This window comes from Manihot esculenta, chromosome 9 (genome assembly GCF_001659605.2).
Source record: "Manihot esculenta cultivar AM560-2 chromosome 9, M.esculenta_v8, whole genome shotgun sequence".
NCBI classification, from domain to species: Eukaryota; Viridiplantae; Streptophyta; class Magnoliopsida; order Malpighiales; family Euphorbiaceae; genus Manihot; species Manihot esculenta.
The window spans coordinates 35515442-35537815 of NC_035169.2; the positions used below are offsets into that span (position 1 = coordinate 35515442).

The 22374-nt window shown below is 31.8% G+C and overlaps 4 protein-coding genes across 8 annotated transcripts; 2 read left to right on the forward strand and 2 right to left on the reverse strand.

The window, feature by feature from the left end:
* The first annotated feature begins 184 nt into the window (after positions 1-184).
* Positions 185-6463, forward strand: LOC110622163 (sodium/hydrogen exchanger 2). Of its 2 annotated transcripts, XM_021766580.2 has the most exons (16): positions 185-345; positions 446-532; positions 751-1093; positions 1236-1354; positions 1596-1693; positions 2290-2349; positions 2435-2481; positions 2569-2763; positions 2895-2941; positions 4382-4448; positions 4552-4652; positions 4757-4858; positions 4977-5115; positions 5206-5268; positions 5409-5492; positions 5878-6463. In XM_021766580.2, exons 3-16 carry the CDS (start codon positions 911-913, stop codon positions 6211-6213), a joined length of 1641 nt encoding a protein of 546 aa, XP_021622272.1. In that variant the 5' UTR covers positions 185-345; positions 446-532; positions 751-910; the 3' UTR covers positions 6214-6463. The 2 variants fall into 2 exon arrangements, with proteins under 2 accessions (XP_021622272.1, XP_043816152.1); XM_043960217.1 differs by lacking the exon at positions 446-532 and having other exon boundaries at positions 199-345.
* A 907-nt stretch (positions 6464-7370) lies between these two features.
* LOC110622155 (FRIGIDA-like protein 4a) lies at positions 7371-9977 on the reverse strand. The gene is made up of 3 exons (XM_021766573.2): positions 9048-9977; positions 8495-8670; positions 7371-8419 (listed from the first exon to the last, which is right to left on the reverse strand). The coding sequence occupies exons 1-3, from the start codon at positions 9904-9906 to the stop codon at positions 7613-7615; spliced, it is 1842 nt and encodes a 613-aa protein (XP_021622265.1). The 5' UTR covers positions 9907-9977; the 3' UTR covers positions 7371-7612.
* Positions 9978-12006: 2029 nt separating this feature from the next.
* Positions 12007-16413, reverse strand: LOC110622164 (vesicle-associated protein 2-2). Of its 4 annotated transcripts, none has more exons than XM_021766584.2 (9): positions 16142-16412; positions 15184-15291; positions 14686-14756; positions 14508-14589; positions 13856-13971; positions 13580-13762; positions 13062-13430; positions 12560-12637; positions 12007-12392 (listed from the first exon to the last, which is right to left on the reverse strand). In XM_021766584.2, exons 2-9 carry the CDS (start codon positions 15230-15232, stop codon positions 12279-12281), a joined length of 1062 nt encoding a protein of 353 aa, XP_021622276.1. In that variant the 5' UTR covers positions 15233-15291; positions 16142-16412; the 3' UTR covers positions 12007-12278. The 4 variants fall into 4 exon arrangements, with proteins under 4 accessions (XP_021622276.1, XP_021622274.1, XP_021622275.1 ...); XM_021766582.2 differs by having other exon boundaries at positions 13062-13436; positions 16142-16411; XM_021766583.2 differs by lacking the exon at positions 16142-16412 and adding an exon at positions 15643-16011 and having other exon boundaries at positions 13062-13436.
* Positions 16414-19936: 3523 nt separating this feature from the next.
* Positions 19937-20802, forward strand: LOC110623335 (linoleate 13S-lipoxygenase 2-1, chloroplastic). Its single transcript, XM_021768248.1, has 2 exons — positions 19937-20070; positions 20166-20802. Exons 1-2 carry the CDS (start codon positions 19937-19939, stop codon positions 20800-20802), a joined length of 771 nt encoding a protein of 256 aa, XP_021623940.1.
* The last annotated feature ends 1572 nt before the right edge of the window (positions 20803-22374 follow it).

A 22374-nucleotide genomic window follows, 5' to 3' on the forward strand; every position in this document is an offset into this window, starting at 1 on the left:
CATTAAATAGCTTGAGCAGAATAATGCAAAGCATCACTTTCACTCTAAACCATCAGGGAAAATATTACCACGCATCCAATCTCACGCTAAACCATTTCTCTGACGACACCAGTCAACACAATCAACGGTGCCGATTCAACAAAACTTAATTCCCGTAAATTTCTCGTTTCTCTCTCTTCGTCTCCGTTATCCCGCACCAAACGCTCGTTTTCTGGTCTTACCATTTTCTCTCTTTCTTTCTCTTTCCTCAACTTTCACTTCTCATTCCTCTCTTCTCTTAATTTAAAATCGTGCGCAATTTCGCTCCAGAGATATTTTCGTGTCCAAGAGAAATTCGAAGCAGAGGTTGATTCCTAGTTCTCGTGGTTGCTTAAATCGAGCTACGGAGAGAGATTTGGCTTCTAATTTTCTTTTTAATTCAATATTCGTGTTCCCTTTCATGCAGTATATCTTGGGTGCTTGCTGATGTTGAGAACATTTGAGCAAAATAGAATAAGCTTTCTAAATTGATTTCGTCGTGTTCCTCTTAAAGGTAGTTGCTTTTATGGATTTTGAAAAGCTAAAAGGTCATGCATTATTCCTTTTTTTTTTTTCTTGGGGGGGGGGGGGGTTTCGGGGATAGAAAAATAAATGATTTCATGGATTTTGACATCTTGAAACAGTGATTTCCAATTTGTAAGGAAATTAGCTTAATTAATGCTTTAATTTGTTCATTGGAATTTGATTTTGTGTTTGTTTATTTTAATGCAGATATCGCACAGTTGAAGTAACTCTGCCTCTTGGAATGCATAGCTCGGAGACATAAACAGAATTTGTGGATTTTCTGCGTTTTGGATAGCAACTTAAGATTTCGTGTTTCTGATTATAGTATCGTTGTTTGGTTGTTTAATAGCGTAATTAAGGAGAAGAGATGGACACAATGGATGCCCACATAACTTCAGCTGTCTCAAAATTGCAAACGCTAAACACATCTGATCACGCCTCTGTTGTCTCTATGAACTTATTTGTGGCGCTTCTTTGCGCTTGTATTGTGGTTGGTCATCTTCTAGAGGAGAATCGTTGGATGAACGAGTCCATTACAGCCCTTCTGATTGTGAGATTTTCCCTATTTTAGCTCTTAGTTTTTCCTCTTTTTTTTTGGCTTGGAAGTTTTAGAAATGAAATAAAAGCGTGTTGGTAGATTTATGTGTTATGCATCATAATTAATGGTTTGATTCTCTGTGAGTTGGTGGCAGGGTATATGTACTGGGGTTGTTATTTTGCTGGTTAGTGGCGGAAAAAGCTCGCATCTTTTGGTCTTCAGCGAGGATCTTTTCTTTATATATCTTCTACCACCTATCATATTTAATGCTGGGTATATTTCTTATTTTTTTTATTCCTTTTAATTCTCTTTGAAACTAGTTACTTTCTCGCAGTGTGCGTGTGTAAATAACTAAATATCCATCTTTTTGTCCTTGGACATTCTCAATTTGTTTTTTTTCCCTTATTTTGTTATAGTACAATGGTGTTTTAACGAATTTTTTTTTTAAACAAATTTAATGACTGACTGGATTCCTGATTTAATATTTGATTTTGAAGCCTGCTCCCTATGCCAGTTTTCAGGTGAAAAAGAAGCAATTTTTCCGTAACTTCATGACTATCATGCTATTCGGTGCTATTGGCACACTGATATCCTGTAGTATCATATCTGCAGGTATATGAGAACTTCACACATGCAGTTAATTTAATTGTTTGCTATACTTCTGAATTTTCATTGAGACCAAAACATGTTTTAGATAGTGACATGAACTCTACTTCTCCAAGTTTGTCTCAGTTGTACAAATTTACCGTGGACTAGGCATGCATAAGGGACAGAAGCTGCTTCTCTGTATTAATTTGTTTTACTTATGATGCTAAACAAATCTCTTTTTTGTTCTTTCTTGATGTTCAAGTGCTACAATTATGTTCAATATTTCAACCATTCATTTGCAATATTTGTCTTTCCTTACCACCTACCAAGTTGAGATACCAACTTGCTGAAGCATTGTATTTAAAGATGTTATTCAGTAAGCTTTGACTCTGTTATGCTCTTTTGAGGACAGGAGGACAAAAGCTTTAATAATTTCAGCTGTCATTTTATCTCTGAGTTGTTTTTTTAGATATGCAGCATGGAGAATTTGGATTAGGATTTCCTCATAAATATGAAGCTGTCATTTCAATCTTTCTCAATATCAATGACCACTGTGCTTGGCTTGGCTTTACAGTGGCAAGAGAAATTCTTAGTACTGAAAATTACAATTATTCTGGCAGGTGCTATAAAATTCTTTCAGAAAATGGATATTGGTCCACTGGATATAGGGGATTACCTAGGTATAGATTTATGACTCCCTCAGTCTCATTGTTTTTGTCCTTTTTATTTTTCTGGAAGCTTACTTTGTTGATCTATTGTTTTCAGCAATTGGTGCCATATTTGCTGCAACAGATTCTGTTTGCACATTGCAGGTCAGTACATATTAAGGGAATGGTACTGTGTTTGAACTTCAAACATTTGTGATACAGCATGTAAATTCGTTTCATCTGCTGGTTCAGGTTCTTAATCAGGATGAGACACCTTTACTCTATAGTCTAGTATTTGGGGAGGGCGTTGTAAATGATGCCACATCAGTGGTACTTTTCAATGCAATCCAGAGCTTTGATCTGACTAATATCAATCCCAGAATTGCATGGCAGTTTATTTGCAACTTTTTATATTTGTTTATCACAAGCACTATGCTGGGAGTTGTAGTAAGTCTCTCTCTCTCTCTCTCTCTCCCCCTCTCTTGCACACACTCATGTGCCCACTTAAAAGGACTTGCTTGCATTTGTTTTCTTGCAAGCAATTTGGTGAGTAATGCATGTGATTATTTTTCTTGCAGACTGGTTTACTTAGTGCCTACATCATCAAAAAGCTATATTTTGGCAGGTATTTAGCAGTTGGAATATTAGTTATTGTGCTTTTGCATTTGTTGTGCAATAGCTTTATTTGTGAAAACCAGATGAATCCTTGAATTGGAAAGATGTATTGGATAAATGGGTGATTAAGTTGATGGTATTTTATGTAATCCGGCAGAAGTTCATATGTTGTGCAACTGAGTTTACCTGCAAAGGTCAATGATTTTAATTCTAGTGGATACTGTTTTTAGTTCTACTTTTTAGATAGATTTGATGTGAATAGGGGTATGTAAACAGTCAGTTTGGTTCTGAAACGAACTAACTAAATGACCAAAATGTTAAACTATGAGAACCAAACTGAACTGAAGTGTTGGACAGAATTGAACTGAACTTGTTTACTTCTTTTCTGTTTTCCCTACTACAAACCCATTTAACTTCATCTTCTCCACCTCCACATGTTCAACCCAAGCTTATCTTGATTGAGAACCATAAACTTCTTGAACTTAACTGGAATCCCAATTCTTAACCGCTTAGTTGTCCCTTCCAGAACCCAAATTTCCAATTAGTGAGAACCATCAGTTCATGAACTTTATATTACCCAATAACTGACAGAGATCATTATATCGTAACCAGGAATTGCAATTTCACGATTAAGGGGAAAAAAAAAGCAGAAACCTTGCTGGTAGATTTGAGCTGCTCCCTAAAACCCTTGAACTTTAGATTTCTCATGTTGTCAAAAGGAAACACATAAATTGAAATGTAGTTTCTGCCGCTTCCCCTTACTGATCGATTCCTTATCTCCCTTTTTCTTGGTTTCTGTTAGTTAAACTACAAATAGCACACAACAAATTCACAATTAATAGACAAAACAGATCCAAAGAGAAACCAAATGCCTCTATCAGCATATACTGAAGAAGAAGAAGAAGAAGAAAAAGAAAAAGAGGGAGAAGAAACTAGGTCTGCTCCCTTACACATGAACTTTGGCATGGTTGGTAACTAAAATGAGCTGCAAGGCCCTTTTTTTTTTAATGTCTGAGCTTCAGAGAAGTGAGTGGAGTCTTCTATGAGGTTTTTGGAGTTTAGGCAGTGAGGGAGAGTCACTAAGAGAAGAACGAAGAAGATTGAAGGTGGTAAAGAACTGAGAGAAGAGGAGAAAGATTGGGAACAGAGGGGTCTAGGGCACAAGTCACAGAGAGAGGTGGGGGTGTGTGGAGCTGTGAACGAGCATGGACATGGAGTAGTGAAAGAGAGAATAGCGTTAATCCTAAACCAAAATAACCATTTTTTATCAAAACTGAGCTGAACTTATAAAAAAACTGATACAAGAAACTGAATTCAGTTGGTTCAGTATGATTTTTTCGTTGCAATTGATTATTGTTCAGCAACAGATTTGGACATATTTTGGTTCTTGTACATTTGAATGGAAGTCTTAAAATGATACTGCACTTACTCACTGTCTTACATGATTCAGGCACTCTACAGATCGTGAGTTTGCTCTTATGATGCTCATGGCATACCTTTCATATATGTTGGCTGAAGTAAGATCTGTTTACACATTCCTAAAGATCCTTCCTCGTCAAATGCTTTTTTTACATTTGATGGCTAAATTTTTGGATATTGTAACTTCAATTTCTCCTGCAGCTGTTCTATTTGAGTGGGATTCTCACAGTATTTTTCTGTGGGATTGTGATGTCCCATTACACATGGCACAATGTGACCGAGAGTTCTAGAGTCACTACCAAGTATGTCTTACTTGAAAATATGTTTTGCAGTTGATAATTTTTGTTTTTTCCTATCTGGAATTGTTCATTTTCTAAGTGCTTTAATTCTTATCCAAACATCACAGGCATGCTTTTGCAACCATGTCATTTGTTGCTGAGATTTTTATCTTCCTTTATGTTGGTATGGATGCCTTGGACATTGAGAAGTGGAGATTTGTCAGTGACAGGTAAGTTCAGCAATTATGAATAGTCTATTTGGAATTATATTTGTAACAGAATGTCACAGTGCTAATGTGAACACCATCTACTGAATTTATTAATGCTATCTGATTTGACTCATTGCAGCCCTGGAACATCAGTTGCAGTTAGTTCAATATTACTTGGTCTTGTTATGGTTGGAAGAGCAGCTTTTGTTTTCCCCTTATCCTTTTTATCCAACTTATCCAAGAAATCACATGCTGAGAAGATTTGCTTGAAGCAGCAAGTACATGATTTATTTATTTGATCCTATCAGGTTATGTAATTGCTTTTGGTTTATTTGTCTACCGAAGCTCAAATTGTTTATTCTCTTCAGATTGTGATCTGGTGGGCTGGTCTGATGAGAGGTGCAGTGTCAATGGCTCTTGCGTACAACAAGGTAGGCTTTAGACAAATCATTCATAGATAAAAGAGAGGTTATTGAGATAGAGATGTACAGGAAAAAGTTGGCTTTCTATTCTTGTTTATTGATATCGATGAGTTGATATTGTTTTACAATTTCATGTTAAATAAATGCAGTTTACAAGCTTGGGCCATACCCATTTGCACGGGAATGCAATAATGATTACCAGCACCATAACTGTTGTTCTTTTCAGTACTATGGTAAGATATTACTTTGTAGGTTGTGAAACTTTACTTGCCTGAGGTTTACATTTGCGTAGGATTGGTTGCACGACAAACTAGTGCAATATTGCAATGCCATATCCACGTGCATTCTAGTTTTTAGTTTTATGGATTATCACCATCTTGGGTGCTTATTGATTTAAATTTCAACCAGCCTCTGCATTAGTCATTGCCTTTTCCCTGTAATCTACTTTTTTCAAAACATAATGATATTACACATTACAGCTTTTGAGTGAAGAAAGAACGACGACCAGCTACATTTGTGTATGCATGCATATATGCAGTTGCTTGCTAGTTGATGTTTTAAAGTTGCTTGATGTTTCATTTCATTTTATTTTATTTTTTTATCATTTGGCCTGCTCAGGTGTTTGGTATGATGACTAAACCCCTTATAAGGTTTTTGCTACCACATCCTAAACAAGAAATGCGTGCAACGGTATCATCAGATCCAACTACTCAAAAATCCATTTCGGTGCCACTTCTGGGAGACAATCAGGACTCCTTAGACGATCTTGGAGGCGGTTTGGTTCCACGTCCAAACAGCATAAGGGCACTCCTCACTACACCAACACATACCGTTCATTACTACTGGCGTAAGTTTGACAATGCATTTATGCGTCCTGTATTTGGTGGGCGGGGTTTTGTTCCTTTCGTTCCTGGCTCACCGACAGAGCGGAGCTCCGACAATCAATGGAAATGAAAAGAGAAGCAAGATGTACATATATGTAAAGTTGTTAGCATCTGAAGACTATCAAGGATTATACATTTGAAATTATTGCTGAATATTTTGCTAGATTTAAGTGTGAGAGTTTTGCTTTGTATTATACAGTAGTTTTCACCTCATTTTTCTTTGGGGTTAACTGTATAATTCAATTTTATGTTTGTAATTTTGTGTGTAAGATATGAAGGTTTACCTTGCGTTCTGTTGTATAATAGATTATTTGCCGGCTTTTTCGTGTGTTGTTGATTTTTAACTGCATGTCTTTCCTATGTACATGTCGTTTTCAGATCTTGTTTGTGATTATGGTTGAAGCCTGCTTTTAAGCAGTTTGAAAAAACCATTTTATTTTAAGTTTTTTATTCTCTTTGAAACATGAAAATTTTAAGTAAATTTTGCTACAAATTTAAAACTTGAATTATTTTTCACCATTGAATTTTCATCCAATCTATTTGATGCGAAGGAAATATAACAATTTTTTTTTTTATTTAAATTTTAATCATATCTACTCTTAACAATATTTGTATCTATAACTTTAAAGTTGACTTATATTAATACAACTATAGAGATTTATATTAATACAACTATAAACAATAAGATTATATTTTTTATTTTTTATTATATTAAAATAGTTTTAAATGATTTCTTATAATAATATAATAAAATTTATTATGATAAATACATAACAATATATTTAAAAAATAAAAACTTAATGAATATAAAATTTGTTGTAATTTTTATTGAAAATAGTGATAAATAAAAAAAAATAAAAGTTTAATTTTTTACACTACACAAGACAGATTCAAACTGAATTGCACTAATTTTAAAATTTTAGATTAAATTATAAAATAATTAAATTAAATTAAATTTTTTTCATATCAATAGTCTTTATATTAATATTAATGTACAAAATAATAATACCACGAAATAATAATACCACATTAGCAAAATACAATCTCTCCATTTTAAATTTTAAATTTAAATATAATTATAACAAAATTTATAATTTTAAATAAATTCATCAACTTTTAAAATTTTAAATTAAATTATAAAATAGTGAAAATTTTTGTTGTTTCATGTAAATAGCCTATTTAAATTAAAACTTTCCTCAGTGATGCTGCATTATTAACTGCAAGGAGTTACATACGAGTCAGAGTCCAAAATTTTATTTAAAAGAAAAAGATTCACATATGAGTTACACCAAGGCTCCTTGAAAGCCAAGACCTGTTGATTAGAGATGTACTGTATAAAAGGAAATAAATGATGTTGGTTCACAAGTTAGCCAGAAATATCATCAATGACAAAAAAAATGCACACCTATAAAGTTCCTGCAGATCTTCCCCCTGTTCCAGATTCTCAACAGTGATTGCATGAAATTGAATCAGATGCCATGCCAATTTTTGTAGGGGAAACCAGTCGATCCAAGTCGACCAGTGTTCTCATTTCTGATGTTTGTATGGTAAGAAGCACCTAATGTGCTCATATTTGGTCCGAAAGATGTTGAGGTCATGGAACGGTATGGACCTAATGTTGAAGTATAGCGATGGCTAACAGGAGCAGATCCAATAGGTCTATACTGTCCAGGCACTGAACTCATCGGAACCGTACAAAGAGCATAACCTGCTCTGGCATCAAACAAGGTCGTAGGTGCAGTAACAGGGGTGCCCGGAAAATTATAGACTCTGGACGAGTGGACTAATTGCTGTGCACCTTGCCCTGGTCTTAAGCTAGCTGTGTGCATGTGAGACAACCTTGTCGACTGACCGGTCAAAGTAGCACTAACAGAAGCACTCGTGATGCTGGTTGCCGGTTTTATTCTTCCGGGCATTGGGGGTTCGCTTCTTTGCAATCCTGCCACTTGATAATTAGATGATACTTTCAAGTTCGCTGTCGCATGGACAGAAATATTTGAACTAGGCACTGATGTTGCCACTGTCCGGAGACGCTTATTTGTATCCTGATGATTTTGTTGTGGATTATCAGGAGCATTTCGTTTATTTCCAATCTGCAGCTGCAGCTGAACCACGGGTTTAGTAGAACTTGCGGCTTTTTTCTCATCTTTCTGCTTTTTAAGCTGAAGGATGCGATTCCTAATGAGCTCAGGCGAGTACTCTGAATGAAGCTCATATTTCTTTATTAATCTTAGAATGCCTGTCAGAGCAGCTATTTCTGTACCTGTAGCATCATCCTGTGAAGATTTTATTGAACTTTAGAAACGTTTAGAAGAAAAGTTGATCATTTTGGTAAGATTCAGGAAACATACCACCGCTTTTAAAGAATTACGTCCCCTGCTGCAGATCTTTTTATAATTCTTCTCAGCACGCTCTGCATGCATTCTAAGCAGGGGAACTGGAGGGAACTTGTCAACTAGACCAAAGGCAAATATGAAAGGAACAGCTTCAAGTATCTTATTCTTGCTAATAAGCCTCTGGATAAAGTCTACAAAATCAAAACAATATTGCAGGTAACATCCTGAGAACTTCTGCGTATCAAAGTGCAACAGAGGATATATCATGGATGCAAGAACATAAAAGCCTTACTACAGTGCAATTTCAGATTTTGACATCTGCTTATAAAGTATAATTGTGATTGAGCTCAAATTTTGCATACTGAATCCATAAAATGTGCTTCATGTATTCTACAATTCACATTAAATTTTCAATTTCAGTGCTTTGCAATCTATAAGATTGATAGCAAAAGCATAAGCACCATGTATGCAAGGATACTCCCTGAAAATTTAAACTCTCTGGATCATCTAAATTAAAAATCAAAAAGAGGAAGACGAAAAACAAACCAATGATTCTGGTGAAACTCACCATGAGCTTCATCTGCAAATCCAAGAACTCGAAACAATTCAGGTGCCTGCTCACGCACCACAACATTATCAAAATGCTTCAACATCCCCTCCTTATCAAATTCATCCACTAACCCAAAAACAGCCACAAGCATCAGAAACCCCAAAACCTCCAAAGATTTCTTCATTTTCTCTTCCCACTCCAAAGCCATTCTCAAAGCTTCTTCCCTACCCTGGGATCCCACCAATGGCCCCAACCTACTCAATCCCTCAAGTAAAACCGTGCAACTTTTCCTTGTAATGCTTACATCCTTACCCAGATTATCTTTTCTTGAATCTGATGGATAGAAGAATCTCAAAGCTTCAAGTACCAGTTTCTCAGGATGAGACGCGCCTTTAAGGGCTTTGTATACATCACTTTTCAAGACCTCGTGCTCTTTTACACGCTCATTCAAGTACAATAACAAGGACTTACCGCTATCTATGGGTATAACCGAGTCCTTTGACCGGCTCCTCCAAATTTTTTTGCTTTCTAGGTTTTCTTTTTGGGAAGCAACAGGTGGCTTCGTTTCGCAATTCAAGGTTTTGCTTTCCGGGTTTCTGTTTTCAGCTTGAACAGCGGGTCTTGTTAGGGCACCTCCGATTACCCTTTGTGGGTTCTCTCTTTGGGGCGAGAAAGATTGCAGGGAATTGATGTTGAGGGTTTTCTCGAGCTCTTGGAGTTGGGTTTTGATCGAGAGGAAATGGTCCTCTAGATCCTGCCATTGGAGAGCGAAATTGGCGAGTTTAGAGGTGTACTTTTTGAGCTTACTGAAGGTTTTCCGCAGATTTTGAGGCTCCGGTTTCTGGTCACTGAAGATTTGGTCTGTTGTAGAGGACATTGAAAGGGAAGAAATGAGAATTGCCAGAGACTGGGTTGAGGCTGATTTGTTATGACGGAAGTGAATAAAAAAAATAAAATATTAATTTTTCTCTTAATCAATTGGATAATGGAAAGAAAGAGAAATCGAGGGAAATTAAGGTATGTTTACTCGTTGGAAGATAATTTTATTTTCTATTATTTATTTTTAAAAAAAATATAAGAAAATAAGTTCACTTAACAAATCTAAAATATTTTTAAATTTCAATAGGAAAAAGTACGCATAATTTTTGTAATTAATGACGAATTATTTTTACAAAAAATAATAATTACTTTACTTTCAAAATTTTCTATGAATGATTTATTTTAGAGTAAATTAAATTTTAATTTTTAAATTTTAGTATAATTAATATATTTATTTTTATATTTTTAAAATTTAATATTTAAATTTTTAAATTTTATTATCATTTAAATTAAAAATTATTTTATTAAAATTATTATTAATAAAATATAAAAATATTATAATATGGTTAATTAAATTAAAAATCTATAAAAGTAACTATAACTATGTCGTTTACACTTTGTTGGATCTTTACTAAAAAGATTAAGTTCTATCTCGATAAGATTTAACCGTTAAAATTTATTTTTATGAATCGAATTAATTGAATCTATGTATGAAAGTCTAATTCTATTTATTGTTATAATTTTATAAGACAATAAATTTTATAACGTTTGAGATTGTATTTAATATAATTATGACAAAAAGGATACATTCGTATTATGCATTACTAAAAAATAGAAAAAAAAAAAGAAATAAAGAAGGTAAAAACAAGGAGACACCATTTTTCAAAAAACTTTTTAAAAATTGCTCATGTTTTCTATAAGTCAAGAGGGCTAAGTTTTTGTTTTTAATTTTATTTTTTAAAATAAAAATATAAAATAAGGAAATAAAATTGTAATGACTCAAATTATAAATATAAATTAACATTGAATAAGTAATAAAAATTATATAATAAAAATTTAACAAAGAACAAATTCTACAAATTTTTTATCTATGCACTTTATATTATCAAATGATATAATTACAAACTTTTAATTTAATCATAATTAAAGAATTAAGATTAAAATTAAATAAAGACTAAAAAACTCATTCAAAAAATAAATAGCTTAATGCTTTATTTTATCATTGTGTTAGAATGTTCAAAAGTTAACTTTTCTTAATTTTTTTTTAATTTATTATTTCAGTTTTCTTAAACTTTTTTATTTAAACTAAACTTAATTCAAAAATAAAAAATTTTGACTTCATTGAATACCACTTTGGTCTTAATTTTGTTAGTTTTTTCCTAAAACTCGTTGGGCCAAAAGTAATGTTTTTTGAAGTTGATATTATTTTTGTATAGTTGTACCAACAAATCAGAAAAATAAAACTAAATTAAAATCTAGCAATTGACACGCAATCCAAACTTAAGACTGCACCCCATAATTCCAAATTTCAGACTGCACCCCATATTTACAAGCCCATCTGCAACTTTGTTGACCATCCTATAACAATGATAAACAAACTGTAAAACCACAAACCATCGACCATAATGATCTTGAATAACTCCCCCACCTGGGTTACCCTTTGAAGTTGATATTATTGATTCATTATTTCTCTAACAGTTGCATGAATGCGAATTTTTAAGCATAAAAATAAGTTTTTTTTTTTTAATTCATCGTACTGTAATACTTCTCAATGTTTTTTGAATTTAATGTGCGATGAATTCCTTTGCAACTAAAATCGTCCAAGCAACTTTCCTCTGAAATATTTTTACACTGAGCAACTTTTGAAACCCTTCTGACATGAAGCAGAAGCCCATCTCTATTATTTATTCTCAGGCCAAATTTAACACCATTTTGATGCTTTCTTTTTCTTGGGTGGGGCAGATGCTACTATACAATTTGATCACAAAGTATAAAAGTAACAAATTATTTCTACTGCAATTCATAACATTTCTCGGCTGTTACCATTCCAAGCTCATGAATTGCTAGGCCTGTTGCCTTGTTTCATCAACAAAAATAAGAAGACACCTTCATTCTCAACTCAACTTCATAAAGGAAGAGCATATATAGCAGTAGTCCATGGGCCATCAAACAGATAAAGATGTTATTACGATTACCCTCTTACATACTATTGCACACTATGCTTTCTCCTTTCTTTTTACCAGAATCAGGCACTTTAAATTCGATATTTTCATAGAGCATCATGTGTACACTCAAAATATTAGCAATCCTAGGGTGAATTAAACCCATAAAAGGACAGATTTACAGTCCCTTGCTATTTTTTTGGAGAATCCAATTAGTTGGTTGTTCTAGCTACTAACAATATTAGATATACTCTGTGATGCTTCATATTCATGGGTGGGAAAGGAATCCAAGAAAAATACTGGCAAGTGCAACCATGACAACAAAAAGAAGAGGAAATCCCACTTGCTCTCTCTTTGTGCTTGTCCTACTTCTCAACATTGTCTGCCAAGGAAGAGAAGCCAATGTTAGAAAACTCATTTTAAGAAGGAAAAAAGCACGAATTTTGCCTAGTCCACAAGGACCAAAACTATTACTTGGATAATGATGAATAATACTATAAACATGTTTGCAACAGCCATTTATACTTCTTTCCTTGCAAGAGAACTTACTAGCTCATGTTGCAAAAATTTTCTCTCCTGAATGCTTAATCTTGTCTCCTCTGACAATTTTGAAATAGTAGATGCAGCCTGCATAGAAAACCCAAAACACACAATAGTTTTATTTCATTGGAAAAGACCCATAAACTTAATGGCAGTTGCAACCCATATAGAACTCAATCAATACATGCATCATGCTTGTGTCACGTAAACCTGCATAAAGCATAATGCCAAATTAAATAAATATAGTAGAAGGAGCTACTAAGACTTGCCAAAATGATGCTTACGATTTAAATAATTTCTTTTACTATTTAAACAATTCATGTCTTGCAAACTTGAAAATTTAAATATGCAAAACTTAATGACCTTGTCACAGATTGAAAGAAGATATTACTGAGAAAAAAATGATAGCGGGTTCCTTATATCAATTGTGGAAATTTAAGCATTCCTACAGTTCACAAAGCTTCACAGAGGGACAGACATGGGAGGGAGACATGTATAAAGAAAGATTAACCTGATTCAGCTTTGATTCAAGCACATTCAGTTTTGACTTCATCTCCTTAATATCACTGACAAACTTCAACTCTTCCGCATCCTTTAGTGTTAGAAATTCTGCTTTATTTACTTCATTTTTTGGCAGAGAGAATCGTCCATCCTTTGCCAGATTATCATCAATGGGATTATTTTCTGGCTTCAAGTCAACATGCTTTGCCAGTTTTACCTCCTCAATATTAATGACATCATTGTTTGGCATCCATTCAGCATCTTTTTCTGGCTTTGAATCCTGATCATCAATCACGTCCTTGTTCAGCTTCAACTCCATATCCTTTTCTTTTTTAAACTCCTGATCATAAATCAATTTGACATCTACATTCTTGGAGACCTGATACTATCAAAAGATAACAAATGCATAATATTTTGAAAGATGGGAAGAATACTGGTGCAATAATCAATTTGAAATCCTGGATTCAAAAGTTATATCTTTACTAGCTTCATATTTCCACCATTGTCAAACTAGAGGAAAAATCTAACCATGTGAGTTGGAGTGGTGTTCTCAACTTCTCTCAATGCTGGATCTCTCAACACTGAAGCTCCGTGCGTAGGTTCCTGCTTAAGCACCCCATTAATTGGAGATAGTAATGGAGATTGAGGTGGGCTGATGAGGACAACTTTCAGCTTTGTCTCTTCAATGTACTTGCCGTCATCTTTGTCAAACTGCCAATTGAAAAGGGAAAGAGAAGTCATAATGGTCATAAAACGAGCCAAAATAGAGGGCCAAAGTCGAAAGTAAAAATGAAAACTGCTTACCATATTAGACGTTATGTCCTTCTCAGTTGTTCCAACAGGAACAACGGTGCTTTGGATTAAAAACTTGTCTTTGCATGCCTTTTCATTAATAGTTGATTTTGGAGCTTGCATTGTAACTATATTAACAACCCCAAAAGGCACAAAAGGACAATACATTATCAGCAAGGAAATAACATGCAGTTAAAAACTTGTGTGTTGGATAAATAGAAACTTAAGTGCATAACCAGGTAAGGGAAGAAAAATGACAAAATACATAGAAAATTAGCATTACAGCTTCTTCAAAGCCCTTCACCCCATGTTTCTAAGTTAAAGTATGACAACAATTTAATCCATGCATGAGAGTTGTCCCAAGAGAGTCTGCTGAAGATGCAAATAACCAGAGAGAACCCAGATCTGTACTCTTAAAACCAACTTTAATTACTAAAAGGATATACTATGGAACATTCTAACAACAAAGTACCTAATAGGATTACAAGATAATAATGACTAACTCTTGAAAACCATTGCAATAAACATCACTTGCAGCTTCAAACTTAATTACACACTACATTTGAAAAGAAATGGCTATATAGACCCAAGTGTTGTGTGCATCTATGTAAACATGGATGCCCACAAAGTCATGATTACGTGGATGGAAATGCAATATGCTTACCAGTAAATTCACAAGTTGTTTTTGGCAAGATAATGCCAATAGTTGGTCGCACACAATATTTCTTAGGGGAAGTGGTCTTAACCTGTCAATACCATGTCTAAATCATTTAGCTTTCTAGCATCACATATATCACAATTTCTTTCCTGAAAATTGAAATCAAGCAAAATGCAACTCAAACCTTGAAAGCAACATTGTGATAGGTGCCGTTGGTAAGTTGTACTGCACATGAGCTCTGCTTATTTAATTCAACTACAGAAGAGGGAACAAGCGCATATATTTCAATCCATAAAAGCAGTACAACTAATCATTTATGTATGCGCAGCTACTAAAAATGTTCCAGACTGTCTCTAAGACTACACTGCAAAAATAAATAACTGGGGGAAAGAAACATGCTTTCAACTGTTTCCAGTGCTATAAAAGTGAAATAAAGAAGAGATTATGTGCCTTCAAAAGTTATCAAAGGCTAACCCACCTTTTCTCTTCTCTTTTCGTTTTCCCAAACCAAAGAAAACGCAACATGAAAGATAAATGTCAAATTTCATAGATCCTATTCTCGTTTCTCAGCTCAATTCTCTTTGATCAAACAAACCATCAATTATCTTTAAAAGCAATGATTACCCCAAAAGTACGTCAATAATCAAGAAAAAGAAATTATTAATATGGGGCCATTACTCACATATAAATTTCAGTTCCCTGGGTTGGATTTCTAAAAGTTGCGTTCTCATGATTCCTTTTCCTCACAGAGTTCAAAACCAATCTTCTCTGCATCCAAAACTAGCTTTCTCTGCATATAACAATATAAAAAAAAGATATGAGTAAGTAAGACCCGCATGTCAAACTCCCATTCAAAAGCTGCCTACACCATATTCATACCCACATGCATGCATACGCAAAAACAGGTATATAATATTCATCACGCGCTACGAGTGTATCAATTTCCAAAAACTATTTTTATAAACCAAAAAGATAATACCATGATCAAAATCTAGCTCTTATTAACAAAAAAGGACACGAATACGATGAATCAAAAAATAACACTGGCTCCTTTAGAAAATAAAGTTCAGATCGGATAGACAAAATAGTGGCCGAGCTGAAAAATGAAGCGAAAAAATGAATCATCACAGCTCAGCTATACCTATACGACGGCGCTTTTGAAGCAGAGGGTAGAAGGAGAAGGTCACTACTATGCTAAAAGAGCAACGAACAGCAAATGCAACTCACACTCCCAAATCAGTGAGGAAAAAGTGTAAAACCATACTATACATGTGAACAATCCAAAGCCAAGCACAAAAGTGAAAAGCAGTCAAAGAAACGGCACCGTGTGAAGCCTCCAAGCACTAACTAGTATTGCAATTTGATTACAAGAACCTGGAAGCAACAAATTGAAACACAGATCGTCGAGAATTTAAAAAGCAATTAGCGAGCAGAAAACATTGAAAAGACGGCGTCTAGAATCGTCTCTCACTCGCTCTGCTCCGCCTAGTACAAACACACTGACCACTGACTAATATGCAATGCAAACTACTCGACCTCAGGAAAAGAGAAAAACAAAACAAAACCAGCAGCAAAACGACAACGTTTGGAATCTATGTTTTGCTATTGGCGAATCATCCAGAAACAAGTGAGTACATTACCGGAATCCGACGACGAGCTGTAGAATTGAGGCAATGTGGCGTTTGTGGATAAATCGGAAAATTTCCAAATGAAAGGTTAAGGTGTAAATAAACCTAACAATTCGAGAGAGATCATGTGGTTGAGCCGAAACGCCAGAGTAATTGTTGCAGAGATTCTGAGAAAGGAAGTGAAAGCTAAGTTTTGGTTGAGAAGGGAGAGAGATGGGTGCGTTAGAGCAGTGGAGGTTGGTGAGTGTGAAATCTGAAAGCTAAAATAGCGGTTGTACCGGCCGTTAACCGATATACTGATTTCCTTAATAAAAAATAAAAATATAAAAGTGGTCCACAAGTATATTTTAATAATTACTATATTGAATCTTTATATTTTTATTTCAAAAAAATCGTCATATTTAAATTAATATATTTATTTATTTTAACTAATTTTATGGAAATTTTATTAGTAATTGTAAATTTTTTTTTACATAAAATTAAAGTTATGTTAAATGAATTTCAATAAAAATAAATGGCAATCCTCTAAATTATTTCCAAATAAACTTTTATTATTTTACTATAGTAAAATAATTTTAAATTAAAAAAAGTTTTAAATTCTGTAAGCAAACAATTGTAATTTTAAATTCAATTCATCTATTATACTTAATGAGGAAAATAACAATATGCATAATCAGTATTTTTATAAATATACATACATAATTATACTTTTATTTAGATTAAAGTGAAAACCATGTGTATATAATAGAAATATCCCAATCAAATTTAGCTTCAAAATTAATTAATGATATATGAAAATTATTATATTTATGGAAGTTAAGGGTGTCTTTTTTTTTCTCCAAAAGAAAAACTTAAAGGAGAATATTGATGCATATAGAAAAATTTTATGCTTGCTTATAATTACAATATAATTAAGGTAATATAATTAACTTCTTTAGCAAAAATTTTGGCTAATTATAATTATGAAATAGTTAAGAATTTAACAAAATAAATGAATAAGGAATAATATTTAATTACTTATAAATATATTTAGAGTTAATAATTAAAAAAACTTCTATTTGATTTTATTGTAATTATTAGGAGCTGTTCGGTTCAAATTAAAAAAATTAACTCAATCAAATTAATTTAAAATTTTAATTTAATTTTTTATTTATTTTGATTCGATTTAATTTTTAATTTTAAAAATTTCAGTTATTTCAATTCGATTTAATTTTTATAAAAAAATTAAAAAAATTGAGGCTTTTTGCAAAATAAAATTAAAAAAAAATATTTCTTAAACTCTGATCCGCGAGAAAATATTTCCTAGACCAGAGTGAATCGGTCTTCTACCGCATTTTATAAGTGCGGTAAGTTTTACCGCATTTATAAAATGCGGTAGAGAGTCAATGAAACAAAATTATAATTTTTTTTAAATAAAAAAAATTCTACCGCACTTTTAAAGTGCGGTAGAATTTTTAATAATTAAAAATATATTGGCAGAGAGGGAGGGCAGAGAAAAAGTCCTCAAGTGCGGTAAAGGAGAGAGAATATCAAAAAGTTAAATTATTTTAATTTATTTTAATTTTAAAAAAATAAAAATTATGCATAATTTTTAATTATTTAATTTATTCTTTTATAAAATAAATAGAAACATTTATATTTTATATTTTAAGTTGATTGTTGTTCAGAAAAAGTCCACTACCGCAGTAGGAGAGAGAATATAAAATAGTTAAATTATTTTAATTTATTTTAATTTTAAAAAAATAAAAATTATGTATAATTTTTTAATTATTTAATTTATTTTCTCATAAAATAAATAAAAATATTTATATTTTAAATTGATAAAAATATATTTTTTATTTTATTAGTTGAAATATATATATATATATATATATATATATATTTTAATAAATAATTATTAATTATTATATTTTTCATTATTATACCTTTACCGCACTTTAAACAGTGCGGTAAAGGAAAGAGAATATAAAAAAGTTTAATTATTTTAATTTTTTTTAATTTTAAAAAAATAAAAATTATGCATGATTTTTAATTATTTAATTTATTTTTTTTAAATGAATAGAAATATTTATATTTTAAATTGATTGTTTAATATTTTTTATTTTATTAATTGAAATATATATATATATTTTTTCAATAAATACATCCCTGCTCCCACATCTTCTTCCATCTTCTTCTCGCTCCCCACCCTGCTCCCCAGCTCCCCACCTTCCCTGCTCCCCACCCTGCTCCCCAGCTCCCCACCCTGCTCCCCAGCTCCCCATCTTCCCCAGCTCCCCATCTTCCCTGCTCCCCAGCTCCCCATCTTCCCCAGCTCCCCATCTTCCCTCCTCCCCAGCTCCCATCTTCTTCCCGCTCCCCAGCTCCCCATCTTCCCTGCTCTCCATCTTCTTCCCTGCCCCTTCTTCCCTGCTCCACCTCCCCTCCCTGCTCCATATTTCCTTTTTTTCCAAGTTTCGCTCCTTCTTTTTTTTTTAAATTTTATATATAAATAAATAATTATAATTAATATAATATATTTAATATAAAATAGATAATATGAAGAATTCTTCATTTTACGTGTTACCGCACTTTTAAAGTGCGGTAACACGTAAATTGAATTATTAATTTAATTATTAAAAATTATAAAAATTTTTAATTATTATAAAATTTAATATTTTATCGCACTTATAAAATTAAAATTAAAATAATTTAACTTTTTGATATTCTCTCTCCTTTACCGCACTTTAAAAGTGCGGTAGAGGATTTTTCTCTGCCCTCCCTCTCTGCCAATATATTTTTAATTATTAAAAATTCTACCGCATTTTAAAAGTGCGGTAGAATTTTTTTTTATTTAAAAAAAATTATAATTTTGTTTCAATGACTCTCTACCGCATTTTATAAATGCGGTAAAGCTTACCGCATTTATAAAATGCGGTAGAAAACCGATTCACCCTGGTCTAGGAAATATTTTTTCGCGGACCAGGGTTTAAGAAATATTTTTTTTTTTAACTTTATTTTGCAAAAAGCCCAAAAAATTGACTCCAACCGATTTAGTGATGATAATATATTATTTTTAAAAATAATATAGAGAGATTAAATCATATTAAAATTAAAATATTCTAATTAAATTTTAAAATATTAAAAATAAAGTCTAAAAGATAAAAAAATTATTAAAAATTCAAACCGATCAAATTGAAATAGACCAAATCAAACCGGTTTGATTCAATTCAATTTTTTTATTAAAATCGATTCAATTTGATTTCTAAAAATACTAAAATTTTAATTTTTAATTTATTTAATTCGATTCGATTTCGAACCGAACCAATCAAATGATCACTCGTAACAATTATACTCTGTACGTTTTTATCAATTAAATTATAATATTTTAAAATTTCTCCAATTACACATTCCATTACTTATATCATTAAAAAATTGACAAAATTGTTATGTGACTTATAACGTCAATATCGTGCCACCATATATATCAGCAAAATTTAAAATTAATCATCAAAAAAAATTTTATTTTATTTTTAGGATAAATTGTAATTTAATCCCTCTGATTTAGTGAAATGCAACATTTCGTCCCTCTATTTTAAAAAATCTTCAATTTAGTCACTGTGATTTTTAAAAACTGTGCCATTAGTCCCTCCTGTTAGATTTTCAGTTAAATCACCGTTAATTTTAGTTAAAAAAACTAAAATACATATTCTCTCTCCTTCCTCTTCCTCTTCTTCTCTTTTCCGATCTCCTTCTCCTTCCTCCTCTTCTTCTTCTTCTTCCCAATTTTCTTCTTCTGCTTTTTCTTCTTCTCCTTCCCGATACACCATGGAAATCAATGCTCTTGCTCGAGAAAGTCTCATTAATGCAAGTGGAATCATTGAAAGCAGTTCTCTCCTGGAAAATACTCCATGGAACTTAGCTCCGTTGCTTATGACAAGCTCTGGCGTTTTGACACAGAAGCATTGCCAGCTATATTGATTTTTTAATTTATCGCATGCATACTCCATGAGAGTTCACGCATGGAATTTTAGTTGATCGTTTACTAATTTTTCAGGGGAATGGCAGTTGAGGATCCAACAGCAAAACATGGCTTGAAGCTAACAATTGAAGACTACCCATTTGCCAATGATGGTATGATGCTTTGGGAGGCAATTAAGCAATGGGTTACTGATTATGTGAACAACTACTACAAAGACGCAAGCAAGGTCGTATTTGACAATGAACTTCAAGCATGGTGGGAAGACGTTAGGACAAAAGGCCATGAAGACAAGAAAGATGAACCATGGTGGCCTGTCTTAAAAACCCAACAAGATTTAATCCAGGTCTTAACAACCATAATATGGGTAACTTCAGGTCATCATGCAGCTGTGAATTTTGGCCAGTATGTTTTTGGTGGGTACTTCCCCAATAGGCCAACAATCGCTAGAATCAATATGCCAACAGAAGAGCCAACAGAGTCTGAGTTTGAACTCTTCTTGAACAAACCAGAACTTACATTGTTAAAATGCTTCCCTTCACAGCAGCAAGCAACTAAAGTGATGGCCATTTTAGATGTTCTATCAAATCATTCACCTGATGAAGAATACATTGGAGATACATTGGAGTCATCTTGGGAGGCAGATCCCGTCATTAAAGCTGCATATGAAAGATTCAGTACAAAGAAAAAGAACAGTAAAATAAAAGGGAACTAGTGCACTCAGAGAAAATTTTAAGAAGCAGAAGAAGGAGATCGGGAAGGAGAAAAAGAAGAAGAAGAGAGAAGAAGAAGGAGATCGGAAAAGAGAAGAAGAAGAAGAAGAAGAAGAAGTAGAAGAAGGAGATCGGGAAGGAGAAAAAGAAGAAGAGAGAATGGGTATTTTAGTTTTTTTAACTAAAATTAACGGTGATTTAACTGAAAATCTAACGGGAGGGACTAATGACACAATTTTTAAAAATCACAGTAACTAAATTAAAGATTTTTTAAAACAGAGGGACGAAAGGTTGCATTTCACTAAATCAGAAGACTGAAATACAGCTTACCCATATTTTTATTACAATTTTACTCTATATTTTTATTACAATTTTACTCTATATTTTTACTTTTTACCTATTAAACTCTGTATCTATCCTTACTTTGTATAACCGACAACTTACTACTCTTTTTCACTATTAAATATATTGAAAATTTATTATTATTATTTAATTTTTATTAATAATTTTATAATAATAATAATTTATCTTAATATTATTTTGACTAAAATCTAATTAATTTTTCTGTTTAATATATTTACTATTTAATATTATTTTTAAAATTATCATTAAAAAATAATTTTATTAAATATATTAGTTATAAAATATTAAAATATAATTTAAAATAATATTTAACATAATCTAATTTAAAAATATTAAAAATTATAAAATATTTTTTAATTATTCTTTTACCTCTCAAATATAATACTAATTCATTATTTTTTTAAATTATACTAATATTTAGAATAAATTTTAAAAAATTAATAAATAAAAAATTTTTCAAAAAATTCTACACTTTTAATTTTATTATAATTATATTATAAATTTTTAAATTATTATCAATTTTATCCTGAAATTTATTGAGGTGATATGCTGACATAGCGAGTAACGTAGTAATTTTATTATTTTTAAGAATATAAGTAATGACATATTATAATTAAAATAATTTTAAAAAATCATATTTTAATTGATAAAAAAATATAAAATATAATTACAACAAAATTAAAAATATAAATTTTTTTTACAATTAACTCATATATTTAAAAAAGTTTGTCAAAAATTAAGGAAATATATATTTTAAATGATAATTCACTGAAGGCATTTTCTTGTTTCCGAATTGGTAATATAATTAAAAAATAAATTAATTCAATTAATATTGACGATGGAAATCAATATAATAAAAAATATAAAATTAATATTCTCGTATGATTAACATGAATTAGAAAGGAAAAAGGAAACTAATGTAGTAAATAAAATTTGACATAATTAGAGAAAATTAATTTAATTGGAATATATGATTATATTCGAAGAAAAGATCAGTTTTTAGATTGAATGCATCAGAAAAGCTATTATATTGATCATCCACTTATATATTTACAGTAACAAAAAATTGTATTAAAAGTAAAATAATTAATATTATTTTTAAATAAAATTTAAAAAAATAAAATTTAAAATCTCTTAAATTTACAGGGAGTTATCAGCTTAATCTGTGAGTGCTGCAGTTAATTAATGGTTATATACTATATAATAAATAA